The following is a 16952-nucleotide window of genomic DNA, read 5'->3' as shown; positions in this document are numbered from 1 at the left end:
GGAAATCATCATATCTGGTTACAAAATCGAATTTTCTAACCCCCCCCCCCCCCCCCCCCAAACAGTCGCTTCTTTCTTTCTCAACCCCCAAGACAGCCGTCCCAGAACCCAGGGCTCCTTCAGGCCGTCTCCTCCCTTCTTTCCGCCGGAGTTATCGTTCCCGTTCCTTCAAACGAACGGTTTTCAGGGTTTTACTCGAATCTCTTCGTAGTCCCGAAAAAAGACGGTTCCCTTCGCCAAATCTTGGACCTCAAGTTGCTCCATCGCCACGTGAGGATCCTCCACTTCAAGATGGAGTCCCTGCGCTCGGTGATAGCTTCGATGGAACCCGGAGAGTTCCTCTGCTCGGTGGACATACAGGATGCCTATCTTCACATCCCTGTTTGTTTGCAACATCAGAGATATCTCCGCTTTGCGATTCAAGAAAATCACTATCAGTTCACGGCCGTCCCCTTCGGCCTAGCCTCCGCTCCCCGTGTCTTTACGAAGGTGATGGCAACAGTCATGGCCATTCTTCACTCTAGGGGGATTCTCATTATCCCTTATCTGGACGATCTGCTGATCAAGGGCTCGTCCTGTCAGGACTGTCTCCAAAGTCTTCAGATAACTCTGGATACTCTCGCCCGTCTCGGATGGATAGTCAACAAAGAGAAGTCCATCCTGCACCCTACTCGGCGTCTGACCTTTTTGGGCATGGAATTCGACACGAATCTAGCCCGAGTGTTTCTTCCGAGGGAAACATTTTCAGCCCTTTGCAAGGGGATCCGATCCCTTAAACGGTCAAGGCCCATTCCCCTTCAGTCTTGCATGAGGGTTCTGGGGAAGATGATAGCTTCCATGGAAGCAGAGCCTTTCGCACAGTTTCACACTCGTCCACTCCAGCTGTCCCTCCTTTCTGCCTGAGACAAGACTTAGGTTTCTCTGGACTGTCCCATACTACTTCCTCTGAGTAAGGCAATCTCTGACTTGGTGGACAATACTGGCGTCAGTTCAACAGGGAAGATCCTTTCTCCTGCCTCAGTGGCAAGTCATCACCACCGACACAAGTCTTCTAGGATGGGGGGCGGTTTTCCATCGGAAGACGGCCCAAAGGCGCTGTAACCCCCTAGAGACTCTTCTTCCCTTCAACCTCCTGGAAATCAGAGCGATCTTCCTTGCCCTCCTCTGCTGGCAGCCTCTCCTCGTAGGCAAACCAGTCCGCATTCAATCGGACAAAGCCACGGCCGTGGCGTACATAAACCACCAGGGCGGTACTCACAGCAGGCAGGTAATGTCAGAAGTGGCAAAGATACTGCGTTGGGCAGAGCGTTACGTTCCGGCGACCTCCGCCGTTCACATTCCAGGGGTAGAATATTGGGCAGCTGACTTTCTAAGTCACCAGGGCCTGGCGTCAGGCGAATGGTCCCTTCACCCCACAGTCTTCAACCAGATATGCCAGCGTTGGGGCACCCCGGACGTCGATCTCATGGCATCTCGGATGAACCACAAAGTTCCTCACTTCGTAGCCAGGTCCATGGAACCTCTAGCCGTCGGTTGTGATGCCCTGTTAATTCCGTGGTCCCAGTTCCAATATCCTTACCTGTTTCCTCCCCTTGCCCTGATCCCAAGGGTGGTCAAGAAAATAAAATCAGAAGGCATCCCAGTAATTCTGGTGGCTCCGGAGCTGGTGAACATGCTCGCAGACGTCCCCTGGAGGCTTCCAGACCATCCAGATCTTCTCTCACAAGGTCCCCTTTACCACCAGAATTCTCGGTCTCTCAGTTTAACGGCATGGCCGTTGAAGCCGCGATTCTAAGACAATCAGGTTTTTCCAACCAGGTCATTCAGACCATGATAAGAGCTAGAAAACCAGCCTCCTCCCGCATTTACCATAGGTACTGGAAGGCTTTTTTCCGTTGGTGCGATGATAGCAATGTTTTTCCATTGTCGTTCTCCATTCCATCCATACTTGGCTTTCTCCAGTCCAGCTTAGATGTGGGCCTGTCCCTCAGTACCCTCAAAGGCCAGGTATCGGCTCTGTCGATTCTTTTCCAAAGAGATCTGGCCCCATTACCACAAGTTAAGACCTTTCTCCAGGGGGTCGCCCACGTGGCTCCTCCTCATCATTCTCCTATAGATCCGTGGGACCTCAATTTCGTTCTTGGCGCTTTCCAGAAGGCGCCGTTCGAGCCTATCCAGGACATTCCTCTTTCCCTTCTCTCATGGAAGGTAACTTTCCTGATCGCCATTACATCCATTAGGAGAGTGTCTGAGCTGGCGGCTTTATCCTTTCGTTCCCCGTACTTAATCCTCCATCAGGATAAGGTCATTCTCAGGCCAGTTCATCTTTCCTTCCAAAAGTGGGTATCCCCTTTCCACACTAATGAGGATATCGTCCTTCCCTCTCTTTGCCCTGCACCTGTTCACCCGCTGGAAAAGTCGCTCCACAAATTGGATGTAGTGAGAGCCTTGCGAGTTTATCTTGCCAGGACCGCTTCTCTTCGTCAATCCGATTCCCTGCATGTCATCTCTGAAGGTCGCCGGAAAGGGCTTCCGGCATCCAAATCCACAATCGCTCGCTGGATTCGTTCTACCATTCTGGAAGCCTACCGACTTCAGGAGAAACGGCCCCCTCCGGGAGTGAGAGCCCACTCCACCCGGGCTGTAGGAGCTTCGTGGGCTGTGCGACACCAGGTTTCGGCCTTACAACTTGGCAGAGACGGGACCTGGTCATCTTTGCACACCTTTATGAGGTTCTACAGGATTCATATCCAGGCCTCGTCTGATGCAGCTTTTGGTAGGAAGGTTCTGCAGGTGGCGGTAGCACGTCTACCGACCTAAGCCCTTCCTTCTTTCATTTCTTTGTTGCTATTCCCACCCTCAGGACTGCTTTGGAACGTCCCATGGTAATCTGTGTCCCCCAATGAAGCGATAAAGAGGGATTTTTGGTTCTTACCGTAAAATCTTTCTTGGAGCCTTCATTGGGGGACACAGCACCCTCCCTGTTTAAGTGGTACCGTGTTGGGCCTACGAGCCCCTTGTTGAGTTGGTACATGTTGAGTTATTGTTCTTCTCCTACTGCTTTTTCACCAACTGAGGTACTTCCTGCCTGTCGGTGGGTGTATACTGCCGGGGAGGAGCTAAATTTTCTTATTTTGCATAGTGTCAGCCTCCTAGCAGCAGCAGCATACACCCATGGTAATCTGTGTCCCCCAATGAAGGCTCCAAGAAAGAGATTTTACGGTAAGAACCAAAAATCCCTCTTTTATCACTTTATATAAATGACCTCTTCCGGGCTCTGGGGAGAATGGTGACTGGAAGATAACTCTGCCCCCGGAGATTATACATGAAGGAGGAGTTACCAGTGTGATGTATAATGGCCACGCTCTGCTCTCACTGCACAGCTGTGTATGATTATACCTGACACGTCTCACAGGCAGACAGGGTGTAATACTGTTACAATACTGAAGAGCTGAGTGAGAAGCAAAAAATGTGTTTTCTAGAAGACAAATGTCATTTCTCCTGTTCTGTGTTAGTTACTTGTCTCACACTGGTAACTCCCCCTTTATGTAAAACAAGCTCCGGAGGCAGAGTTATCTTCCATAAAAGATGATTTTATTAATGACAACACATCTGATATGAGACATACAGGTAGGACTTTTTTCAACAGTCTATAATCTGTATTCCCATATTAACAGATTAGGTAGGTCAATGTGGTGACAGATTCCCTTTAAGATGTTTATCTGCAGCGATCTGTAAAGTATTTTGCAGAACATTAAAGTGTACTTTTCCCTCTGAATGTCAATTTCCCTGTGATGGAAGATGGTATAATGCTACACATTTTACTGACTTTGCTCTCATTCTAGGATACCGCAGAACTGTTCTTTGAAGATGTCAGACTCCCTGCTGAAGCTTTATTGGGAGAGGAAAATAAAGGCTTCTACTACCTGATGGCAGAACTTCCCCAAGTAGGTACTTGTGATAGATGTAAGAAGCGCTGATGTAGGGGGTCACTTATTTTTATTTGTGTTTAGATTAAATAACAGCAATATGATGAACATTTACATGGTCTTCAAGGTTAGTGTTCCAAACTGTATATACGAAAAATTAAATTCTCTAATAGCTATGAAAAGTGAATGAAGGCGATTTATTGGGTTGCTGGCAAGAGAAATTACGCTTATACAGTCTTTTGGAAAGCATTAATAAGGTTGACCATGGACATCATTAACAGGTCAGCTCCTACACTTCAGTGGGACAATTAATCTACTCTGTACTGTACAGGTACAGCAAAGTGCTAAAGGATAAATGCAAACTGTCAGCACAAGCTCACTGTAGACAACTAAAGGAGTTTTCTAGGACTTTTGTATTGATTACATAGCCTTACAATAGCTCATCAATATAAGATGGGTGGGGGTGAGAAAGCCGGTCCCCCCACTGATTGGCAGTTGTCACCTCCAGCATTGGTCAAATGTAAGTGGTATCCGGAGCAGTACCCCGCGGCTCTCCACAATGTTTAGTGGCTGCTGTCAGGTACTGCAGATCAGCTTCATTAATAAGAATAACAGCTGATCTTCACTACTCAGCAGCAGTCACTAAATAGTTAATGGAACAGCTGGGCTCCTCTCCATAGACTTCTTATATTAGGCCAGTGCTGAAGGTGAAAATAGTTGACCTGTCAGGAAGCTGGGTGTCTTTCCCCCAGTGATCTTGATGACCTATATTATGGAAAGGTCATCGATGTAAAAGTACTGAAGGTGGCCATACCTATTAGATGAATATTGGAGGGACCAGACAATTATCTACTGTGCATGGGGGTCTTCCATCTTACCCAGGATGACAGATGTTGGGATGAAAAGACGGGCTGGGTCTAAGTGAACCAATGATTTGTTCTCATTTGTGACAAGCTACCCCCTTGTTGAGGTTCCTGGAAGCAGCTTGCTTCTATCTAATCACCACATCACATGCTTGGTCTGCTCAAGTGTGCCTGCATATGGGGTAGAGAGTCTGGCGGCACAGGTGTCGGCCAAGCCAGTGTTCACCAAACGGCTTTCTGAAGTCTATAGCCAGTTTAAACCAGTAAGTTATTCTAAAGGATTACAGCTCAACCAGCCACAGAATTGAGGACTGTGGCCCAGGACAATAGCTTGGACTCTGCAGGTATGTGATTGTGTGTGTTGTATTGTGTATGGATCGGGTAGTTTGGGAATGCATTACCTCTTCAGGAATCTTTGTGTTAGTCTTTTACCACCAAAGCCTTTTATGCCATATCCACCAGATATGCCATTAAAGCTCAATAAGAGAGAGCCCCACCACCAGGACAGCTGATCAGGTATTCCAGTAGAAGTAGTTGGAAGAAAAGTTATAATAGTTTTTTTTTCCCTATTGTCACATTTCAGGAGAGACTCCTGATAGCCGACATGGCGGTTGCTAGCTGTGAATTCATGTTTGAAGAAACCAGGAATTATGTCAAGCAGAGGAAAGCCTTCGGAAAAACGATTGCACACTTACAGGTAAAATAAAGACGCCCATACATAACAATGGAAAGTAATGTATGATGGAGATAAGTGCAATACCAACAGTGCCCTAATGTACACCCTGATAAACAGTCATCCCCATTGTAAGCAGGAGCAGTCTGAACTTGGAAGTAGAGAAATATGCACAATAAATTGCCCAACAACTTGTCTAGACTTTGACCTCGTATGACTCCATAACTTCTCAGGATGGATAATGCGGCTGTACAGATCTTTCCTTTTCAGTCATACTTTAATATATACAGGGGTTGGACAAAATAATGGAAACACCTGGAAACATCAACAAAAGTTAGTTTAATATGGTGTAGGTCCACCTTTTGCGGCAATTACAGCCTCAGTTCTTTGAGGTATGTATTCATACAAGGTGTGAATTGTTTCCAAAGGAATTGTAGCCCATTCTTCAGTTAAAACACCCTCCAGTTCTTTGAGCGACGATGGCGGCGGAAATCGACGTCTAACTTGAATCTCTAAAATCGACCATAAATGCTCAATAATGTTGACGTCTGGGGATTGTGCGGGCCAGATGAGATGCTCAACTTCATTAGAATGTTCCTCGTGCCATGCTTTAACGATTCTAGCTGTATGAATTGGTGCATTATCATCCTGAAAGATGGCGTTCCCCTCCGGGAACAGTGCTTGAACTATAGGATGCACTTGGTCGCCAAAAATGCCTAAATAATCTCGGCTGTTAATTCTTCCATGAAGGGATATCATTGGCCCGGCGGATCTCCACGAAATAGCACCCCAGATCATCACAGAACCTCCGCCATGTTTTACGGTTGGGAGAAGGCAGTCTGGATGGAATGCTTCTTTCGGCTGTCTCCAAATGTACACTCGGCCGGAGGTCGGAAATAGGGTAAACGATGATTCGTCTGAGAATATCACGTTTCCACTGCTCGAGGGACCAATTCTGGAGTTTTCTACACCACGCTAAACGCTTGTAAACGTTTGTCATTGAGAGAAGCTGTTTTCGATTTGCAGCTCTTCCATGGAATCCAGATTTGTGCAGCTCCCGACGAACAGTTTTCGTGGAAACTGGGTTCTGTAGGTGTTCATTGAGCTCAGCAGTGATTTTCAGAGCCGTGGTCTTGCAATCCTCTCTCACAATTCGCTTTAGAGTCCAACGGTCTCAGCCAACTTCGACTTTCGGCCGGATCTGTGCTTTTCTGCACGCGTTTTTCCTTCTTTCAAACGCAGTCATTACTTTGGAGACAGTACCTCTTGACACGCCAAGCATTCGGGCACTTTCTGTTACACTAGCGCCTGCCATACGAGCACCAACAATTTGGCCTTTTTGAAAATCCGAGAGGTCTGCCATTGGTATCAGGTTTTCATCAATGTTCTTACAGTTCTGCAAAACAAACAGTTAATTTACATAAACATATCACATAACACAAATAATCAACTACAAAACCTCACCATATGTCACGGTTTGCATGTTTATAACATGTTCGAAGATTATGATGCCAAAACGTTAAGTGTTTCCATTATTTTGTCCAACATATATATATATTTTATTGAGAAAAGGCTTCCCCGTTTTCTGATCTGATACCATCCTTGGACCTAGATATACTGCTCCTGTAGGGAAAAATAATGCAGTTAAGGGTATTTTATGATTCTAGATGACAAAAGTTATTCCAGAGTTAATAGCATACAGAACTTAGGATTTCAATATGAAAACCAGTAGGATGCTTGAACATATTACATAATAGTTGTGCTGTTTCCAGAGGAAAATCTATGGTGTAGTTCAGTAACAGCCATGTAGCTAAGACCAGCTATGGCCTTTAGATATGTGACACACTTACTGGGAGCTTTCCTGGTGCATACAATAAAGATACACTGTGAATGCGGAGATAATTGTGTACAAGGCATTAGGCTGTTAACTTCATTTAGTCTTTTATATTTTATTTTTGTTTTTTTCCCAAGACCGTACAACACAAGTTGGCAGAAATGAAAACGCAGATCTGTGTGGGTCGCACCTTCTTAGACAACTGCCTCCAGCTTCATACGGATAGACGTTTGGATTCTGGAACCGCTTCCATGGCAAAATACTGGTATGCGTGAGAAAGCTGCTTTCCACAGAACCCCACACTCATGCACTCCTGTTTTATTAGTTTTGTATTGTACTAATTTCAATGTAAACCTGCACCAGGATTCCTTAATATCTGCGTGAAAGTTTATATGTCCTTTTTTTAGTTGATGAATCAGGTCTTCTCCATTTCTCGGGAAAGTCTACCCAAGTCTTCGGGGTTAAGCTTGTTGACTGCAGTCCCAGTCTCCATGGAGCTGTCCTTTTAGCTCTTTCACAAGTCTGGCAATTGTTTTCACTTGATCTTTTCACAGCATTGTCTGGTTAAAGGAAAGTAGGCATTAAATTGCCCTTTTTACAAGCACATAAAGAACTCTTCTATTTAACACTGGAGGTATGTCGGCTGACAAATTGGTCAGGTTTATGGGAGACACTCTTGAATGTTATCGCACTTGCCTTTGACTACACTTACGTTGGTCACCACTTACAGACTTTCCTGACGTAAGAATTTAAATGTTATTTTATGCGATAACAATAGGCTCCCTCTTTAGCGTGTCTTTCTCAGCTGGATGGTTTATTGGCTTGTTTTCTCTGAAGCGCTGCACACAATACTGTAGATAGTCATATAGTAGGTACAATGCCGGAGGACAGAGTCACATCAAATGTCCCAAAAATCAATAGCGAAATATAAAATTTATTTGGAAACAGCAGAAAATAATAATGTTCGGTATGTAAAACGTACAGTAGATGAGCAGTCCTGAGCACAAAAATATCCTGTTGATGGCTTATGTTCTATTTTTATTTTTTATTTATTTTTTTTTTTTTTTAAGCGTACTGCTGGGTTGATTTTTTTAGCTAAGCTTCAGCTTGGGTACAATGCCTAAAGGGGGTCTGTGGTGGCCTTCAGTCCACCTTATGTATCATACCCTTATTTGGAAATATCAACTTTTTATGTTCTAATCAGTGCTCTTTTAAGGGATTACAAAATGGTACAGTTAATGTAAAATGGTGCAGTTAAGGACGCAAATAAATTGCCAAAATGCTGGGCGTGCAATTGTGCGTGTTTATAATGGTAATTTCCCTGACTTGAGGGTTCAATAGATGGGGGATAACTTTCAATTGTGGACTACCCCTGAAATGCATCTGACCACTTCGATATCAGAGGTGAATGAGACAAGCAAGGAGGGGAATATTTGTATAGCGTAAGGGAAGGACTCTGTTACACCAGCGGTACAATCTATAATATAACGTTGTAAGCGTCACTCTGTCCGAAGCCTCTATAGCGCGTTGCGCTTACGCAGTCTGGCTCCAGACAGAATGAGGCAGCCAGCGGTGAGGAGTGTATATGGCGCCGGAGATGGCGGTACGCGTACACACCGCATACCGCTATGTCCGGCGCCATACTTACCTGACCGGGAGGATCGTTGCCGCGGCGCTTCTCTTCGGACGAAGACCGGGCCAGGAGAGCGGCCGGAATCGCGCATGCGCATAGCGCGATCCGGCGCCATTTTACTGAAGACACATTTTTAGTCTTCAGCAATATGGCGCCGGACAGCGCTATGGGCATGCGCGTACTCCGGCTCCAGACTTCTCCCCCGGCCTCCAGCAGAACGTGACAGGCAGCGCTTTTTTGTATGTGTAGTATAATAGGGGTGAGGGGGACCATGCATACCAGGAAAGGGGGACAGGGGACCATGCATACCAGAATAGGGGGTGAGGGGACCATGCATACCACGAAAGGGGAGTGAGGGGACCACGCATACCACGAAAGGGGAGTGAGGGGACCACGCATACCACGAAAGGGGAGTGAGGGGACCACGCATACCACGAAAGGGGAGTGAGGGGGACCACGCATACCACGAAAGGGGAGTGAGGGGGACCACGCATACCACGAAAGGGGAGTGAGGGGGACCACGCATACCACGAAAGGGGAGTGAGGGGGACCACGCATACCACGAAAGGGGAGTGAGGGGACCACGCATACCACGAAAGGGGAGTGAGGGGACCACGCATACCACGAAAGGGGAGTGAGGGGACCACGCATACCACGAAAGGGGAGTGAGGGGACCACGCATACCACGAAAGGGGAGTGAGGGGACCACGCATACCACGAAAGGGGAGTGAGGGGACCACGCATACCACGAAAGGGGAGTGAGGGGACCACGCATACCACGAAAGGAGGGTGAGGGGACCACGCATACCACGAAAGGAGGGTGAGGGGACCACGTATACCACGAAAGGAGAGTGGGGACCATGCATACCATGAAAGGGGGGGTGAGGGGACCACGCATACCACGAAAGGAGGGTGAGGGGACCACGCATACCACGAAAGGGGAGTGAGGGAACCACGCATACCACGAAAGGGGAGTGGGGACCACGCATACCACGAAAGGGGGGGTGAGGGGACCATGCATACCACGAAAGGGGGTGAGGGGACCATGCATACCACGAAAAGGGGGGCGAGGGGACCATGCATACAGGATTGGGGGGCAAGAGGACCATGCATACCAGGATTGGGGGGTGAGGGGTAGCATGCATACCAGGATTGGGGTGTGAGGGGACCATGCATACCAGGATTGGGGGGTGAGGGGTAGCATGCATACCAGGATTGGGATGTGAGGGGACCATGCATACCAGGATAGGGGGGGGGGTGAGGGGACCATGCATACCAGGATAGCGATGAGGGGACCATACATACCATTATAGGGATGAGGGGGACCATATATACCAGAATAGGGATGAGGGGTGCCATGCATACCAGGATAGGAGAGGGGCAGCACATACCAGGATGGGAGACCATATACCAATAAAAATGCTCGCCACCCGGGCGTAGAACGGGTTCATAGCTTGTGTGTGTGTGTGTGTGTGTGTGTGTATATATATATATATCTATCACCAACCAATCACAAACCATCTTTCATTTCACCAGAGCTGTTTAAAAGAAGCTGAGCTGTGATTGGTTGCCATGAGCAGCAGTTTTCCTTGCAACCAATCGCTAAGCAAAGATGCTGAGCTGTGATTGGTTGCTATGAACAATAGTTTTCTCACTCCACGACAATACCTCAGCAGACATTGCCGTGGTGGGAGAAATCTTGGCTTCCACATTTTCTCTCCTGTGACATCCCTACCCTCATCATGGGCGTTTTCAACATCCCCATTGCTCTTCCCCTCTCCCCATCTGCTACTCACCTTTTATCTCTAAGCGCGTTTGGCCTTTCGCAGCTTACTAATTCTCCAACGCATGAAGACGGAAACTCCCTTGACTTGGTCTTCTCTCAGCTTTGTGCAGTAGATGATTTTGCAAACTCCCCTCTCCCGCTCTCTAACCACAACCTTCTTTCATTCTCTATCAAGAACTGCCAGGCCGCTCAGGTTGCCCCCAATGTCCATACTTAAAGAAACATACAGGCCATTAACACCCAGAAACTTAGGAAGAACTTGCAGTCTTCATTGGCCCCTATCTCCTCCCACTCATGTCCTGATTCTGCATTGAAGCATTACAATGAAACACTTCAAAGTGCCCTCTCTGACCGCTCCTTTACTGTATCTTTTGCTGGTTCCTCCTCCTCTCATCTTCCCCTTAGTGCTGGGGTTCCTCAAGGATCAGTCCTAGGCCTCCTCCTCTTCTCTTTGTACACTGCCCCTATTGGTCAAACAATCAGTAGATTTGGTTTCTAGTACCATCTCTATGCTGATGACACCCAATTATACGCTTCTTGTCCTGACATCACGCCAGCCTTTCTAGAAAACACCAGCAATTGTCTAAACACTGTGTCTAACATCATGTCCTCACTATATCTGAAACTGAACCTGTCAAAGACTGAACTCCTTGTGATTCCTCCCGCTACTAATGTACCTATACCCAACTGCCATTTTCGTGTGTGGTTCCACTATTACTCCCCACAACATGCCCGCTGTCTTGGGGTCATACTTGACTCCGAGCTTTCCTTTGCCCCCCCATACCCGATCACTGGCTCACTCTTGTTATCTGCACCTCAAAAACATTTCTAGAATTCGGCCTTTTCTTACTTTTGACTCCGCAAAAACTCTTACTGTTTCTCTTATTCATTCTCGTCTCGACTATTGTAACTCTCTTCTAATCGGTCTCCCTCTTACCAAACTCTCCCCTCTCCAATCTGTCTTGAATGCTGCAGCCAGGATCATATTCCTCACCAATCGTTACACCGATGCCTCTACCTTGTGCCAGTCATTACACTGGCTACTCATCCACTCCAAAATTCAGTATAAACTTATTACCCTCACCCACAAAGCTCTCCATGGCTCAGCACAACCCTACATCTCCTCCCTTGTTTCAGTATACCACCCTACCCACACCCACCGTTCTGCTGATGACCTCAATAATCCGAACCTCCCACTCCCGTCTCCAAGACTTTACATGTGCTGTGCCAATTCTTTGGAATGCACTTCCCAGGTCAATACGATTAGTCCCCAATCCCCACAATTTTAAGAGTGCCCTGAAAATTTATTTATTCAGACTGGCCTACCGCCTCAACACATTAACCTAATCTATCCCTGTGTGGCACAGCCAAAGGTTTTACCATAACCAGGTTCCCAGTATCATGTTCCTACATGCTTTATGCATCCATTAGCCCTTTGTGTCTGTGCTGTTACACACTTAACATTATGGCTGGTCCATACAATCAGGGCAATTGTGACCACCCACCTTTCGTGTCTACCTTTTTCCTCATAGACTGTAAGCTTGCGAGCAGGGTCCTCATTCCTCTTGGTATCTGTTATGATCTATGTGATTATTGTAATGCTGTAATGTCTATCGTCTGTACATGTCCCCTCTGAAATCTGAAGTGCTGCAGAATATTTCGGCGCTATAGAAATAGAATTTATTATTATATTATAAATCTAGCATCCCCAGGAACATAAGCTCCCAGCCATTATCTGCCCCCAGAAAGGAGCACAGCGCACATGACAGAAATGCCAATGTGAGGAGGCTTTTAAGCCTTGCAATGCGCCTCTGGGAATTTAAATAGACAAATTGCCTCTTCAGAGAGGAAGAGGACTAGGTCTCTAGAGCCACCTATTGGAAGTAGCAATCCTAAAAGTCAATTCATCCATATGACTTAGGATAAAAGCCACACTAGAATCCCCGTCCACAGTAGTGAATAAAACAAACCTCCAAAACAGATGAACATATTAACAAGTGACTTTAAAAAAGTGCAAATAAAAAGATGAAAAACAAAAACTGGTGCAAAACTAGACAAAAAAAGGCACTAAAGCAGTGGTGAATCAGCCCCACAGTCTTTTGGCAAATTGGGTCATAATTCTTCGGCATTTACCTTGATAAATGTCCCTCACTGTCTAATAGGGTTTCCTGTTATTTTACAGGGCATCTGACCTCCAGAACGCAGTGGCTACTCAAGGTGTTCAACTCCATGGAGGATGGGGTTACATGTGGGAATATCCCATTGCAAAGTAAGTTGCATTTTAAAGTACACCGTCCATATAACATATAGTCTATAAAACATTCAAAGACTTGCTGTATTTTTTTTTTCAGCCAGAAAAATCATTGTTAAAAAAGAACTGTGACCATACTCTGTTAGCATCTGATATTTTATATATTTCATGAAAAACCTACTGTATATACTCGGGTATAAGCCAAGTTTTTCAGCACATTTTTTTGTGCTGAAAATGCCCCCCTCGGCTTATACTCTGTCATAGTCCCAGAAGATGGCGAGGGAGGGGGAGCGGCAGAGCAGCGGGTGACGGGAGGCAGGAGCTGGCGGCTGCGGCTAAAGCCAGAGCAGCGGGTGACAGGAGGCAGGAGCTGGCGGCTGCGGCTAAAGCCTGTGCAATGGCAGTGAATATTCATTTCTCTTCTAGCATGCACAGTGACAGCTGCCGTCTTCCAGCAGCTGCCAGGCTATCACGGGTGCGCACTACTTAAGAGTTATTAATATTTACCTCTCTCCACTCCCATAGGCATGGAGTGGAGTGAATATTCATTACCATAATGAGCGGGGACACGTGATCACCCGGCCCCTAGGGCTGCGGGCACTGGAACAAGATGCAGCGAGGGCACGCAGGGAAGGGAAGTAGGACTTTTTATTTGTTTTTATGCTTTTCTCATGGGGGCCATGCATACAAGGATGGGAATGAGGAGCCGTGCAGACAAGGATGGGGATGAGGAGGCCATGCAGACAGGGATGGGGGATGAGGAGGCCATGCAGACAGGGATGGGGGATGAGGAGGCCATGCAGACAGGGATGGGGGATGAGGAGGCCATGCAGACAGGGATGGGGGATGAGGAGGCCATGCAGACAGGGATGGGGGATGAGGAGGCCATGCAGACAGGGATGGGGGATGAGGAGGCCATGCAGACAGGGATGGGGGATGAGGAGGCCATGCAGACAGGGATGGGGGATGAGGAGGCCATGCAGACAGGGATGGGGGATGAGGAGGCCATGCAGACAGGGATGGGGGATGAGGAGGCCATGCAGACAGGGATGGGGGATGAGGAGGCCATGCAGACAGGGATGGGGGATGAGGAGGCCATGCAGACAGGGATGGGGGATGAGGAGGCCATGCAGACAGGGATGGGGGATGAGGAGGCCATGCAGACAGGGATGGGGGATGAGGAGGCCATGCAGACAGGGATGGGGGATGAGGAGGCCATGCAGACAGGGATGGGGGATGAGGAGGCCATGCAGACAGGGATGGGGGATGAGGAGGCCATGCAGACAGGGATGGGGGATGAGGAGACCACGCATACCCGGCTTATACTTGAGTCAGTAAGTTTTCCCAATTTTTTTATGGCAAAATTAGGTGCCTCAGCTTATACTCGGGTCGGCTTATACACAAGTATATACGGTACTTTTAGTACAGCCCATGTTTCCTTTCAAACAGCGTTCTCATCTTACTATTCATTAGATTTGTCTCCTTTCCAAAAACTTCTGTCTGCAGGCTCAGTTACCTGTAAAGAAAGCCAACTGCGCTTTACTGCTGAGCTCAGTGATTGGCTGCAGTGGAGTAGCAGTGACGTTACCGCTGCAGCAAAACACTAGAGACAGTGGAGAGACTCCACAGCACTAATGCGTTAAGCTCAGTGGATTTGTTTTCACAGGTTACTGTGTCTGCATGCAGAAGTTTTTTTGAAAGTGGACAATCTAATTAAGTAGCCAGAGTTTCTGCAAAAAAAAGAGCAGCCACAATCTAGAAAATGTTGCTTTTAGTGTTTTACACTTTTTTTTTTCTCCCTTTTTCTATGCAGGGCTTATGTAGATTCTCGTGTTCAGCCCATATACGGCGGCACAAATGAGATAATGAAGGAACTCATTGCAAGAGATATTGTGAAAGACAAGTGATGATTTTCTGTAGATGCCACCAAGTGCCTGAGAGTTATACAGATTTGCCACCTAAGGACTAATATGCAGACTGACTATTGATTTCACACTTGGAAAAGTGTAATCTGTGTACAAAATCTATTTAACTGTAACATTGCCATCTGATTTGTAGCAAATTTTTTTGAATGTCTAATAAAAGGTTTAATCTGATGCCCTTAAGGGAGCAGAGATGTGGCCACCCTGACCTCACATGCAACCTACGTGGCTATGATTTCATCCGCTTCTATTGCTAATGTTTCTACCCCAACCACTTTCCAATTAAGAAACAACACAGGTAGGCAAAATAGAGATATATACACTATAGAGTTGATTCATCATTGTGTTTCCAATAGTGTTTGGGCATAAAGCACTTTGAAAAGTTGGCAAGTTTTTGTCCAACCCAAGGTTGCACCAAAATTGTGAATTTTGGCGTTTCATTCCAGTCCTGCACAGTTCTGCCAAAGTGGGCAGACCATGGATAGGGTAGAATTCATCATACATTACTCCACACAAGTGGCGTCACTTACACCAGCAATATTACGCATGGTTGGTAAGGCACACGGAAACGTACACCACTGAGAAGATGCGTCAAATTCATAAAGTTGTTTGCACCTCTAATGAATATGGCGCATCATATCCCACCTTGGCCGTTTATTAAGACTGGCGGGTACAGCGGCATTTTTAATGAATTGGCCCCCAACGTAAATATAATACCAATTGCTCACACTCAAGATATCGGTATACATTGAATGACGCTCCTGACAAGTCCCTCTGACCATTACATTGAGATTGAGAATGCATGACCTAAAAGTGTGTGTGACGGATCTGCAGTTTAGTGCCAAGATTTGGCTGTAAAACACAACACAATCACAAGCCGGTCACAGTCCAGATTTGGATTTTTGGCCCCAGTTGTAGTAACGTGCGGATACATGACTTACTGCATATGATTAAATGTGAAATCTGAGCGTGTGATTGTGATCTTCATGCTGAACAACCAAAGTTTCCATGTAAACACCTAATAGTCTGAGACAGATCTCTTTAAATCGAACCCGTCACCATGATTTTCTATAAAATGGCATCACCTTTTTCGACATCATGAACAGCACTTATCTAAGTAAACATCTTCTCGTGTGCTGCTTGATGAAAGTTGCCATCTGGGTCCAATGGGTGTTACTGGTTTGCGCACGGGACCTCCGCTATCCCTGCAATCACCGCCCTCCACCTTGATTGATTTGACTGACGTCTCCTATGTCACCCACTCTTGTATCTGGGCAGCTTCTGTTCTCTAGGCAGGCACGAGGGCTGATCAGACTGGACGATGTAGGTGAGATCAGCCACTTCAATCAAGGCAAGAGGGCCAGTGATTTGTGGGGACACAGCAAGCACCGAGCCAAGACCAGGGATACCCATCAGACCAGACATTGCCGATTAGCACAGGGTGCAGTATCATTATAAAACATCATTTCTTAGATATGTGGAGAGCTGGGCAATTATGAACAGGTCCTTAGAGTGCTGTTCATGACAGGTTTCCGTTAAATTAGGTTTTCTCGTTAATGTTTTTATAACAGTAAGTGAATTTCAATCACTGAGTGACTCACTGAGCCCCCAGTCTAGAGGGGGCATGTCAGTGCTCTCACCATGTATTAAACAATTTATTGCAAATCTGGTTGAGGTAGGTAACACGACAGACACTGGTGTTCCAGAAATTAACAATTGATGACCTATCCATAAGGCTCATGCACACAACTGTATTATAGATCCAAGTACGATGTGACAAAACAGCAGATCACACTCGGACCAATGTTATCCTCTGGGGCCGTGCACATATCTAATTTTTTTTCTTCAGACGGAGCTGGTCCGGGGGACAGAATCGCAAAATGCCCGCGTTTGATCCGATATTTGGATCGCAGTCAGTGGAAAACATCTGACTGCACTTGGATGACATCTGAATGCAGTCCGATTTCCATAAAATGACACAATGGAGACACTTTTTTTCTCAGTCTCTTCCTCATATTAGAGAATCAGATTACACTATGATCACACTCTGATTAATCAGAA

General features: G+C 46.6%; 1 protein-coding gene across 2 annotated transcripts in view; it reads left to right on the top strand.

Annotated features, from left to right (window-relative positions):
• The window catches only part of ACADL (acyl-CoA dehydrogenase long chain), a 48368-nt gene extending 33303 nt beyond the window's left edge, over positions 1-15065 (top strand). For both annotated transcript variants that reach the window (XM_073553201.1, XM_073553202.1), the window contains exons 7-11: positions 3846-3947; positions 5376-5489; positions 7437-7564; positions 12901-12987; positions 14783-15065. In XM_073553201.1, coding sequence (XP_073409302.1) covers positions 3846-3947; positions 5376-5489; positions 7437-7564; positions 12901-12987; positions 14783-14876 — 525 coding nt within the window. In that variant the 3' untranslated portion in view covers positions 14877-15065. The remainder of the gene's footprint in view (positions 1-3845; positions 3948-5375; positions 5490-7436; positions 7565-12900; positions 12988-14782) is intronic.
• The last annotated feature ends 1887 nt before the right edge of the window (positions 15066-16952 follow it).

This window comes from Dendrobates tinctorius, unplaced genomic scaffold (genome assembly GCF_039654945.1).
Source record: "Dendrobates tinctorius isolate UK_male_01 unplaced genomic scaffold, ASM3965494v1 ptg000199l, whole genome shotgun sequence".
Classification (NCBI taxonomy): Eukaryota; Metazoa; Chordata; class Amphibia; order Anura; family Dendrobatidae; genus Dendrobates; species Dendrobates tinctorius.
The sequence above is the reverse complement of the archived record's forward strand: the minus strand, read 5'-3'. Positions and strand labels throughout refer to the sequence as shown.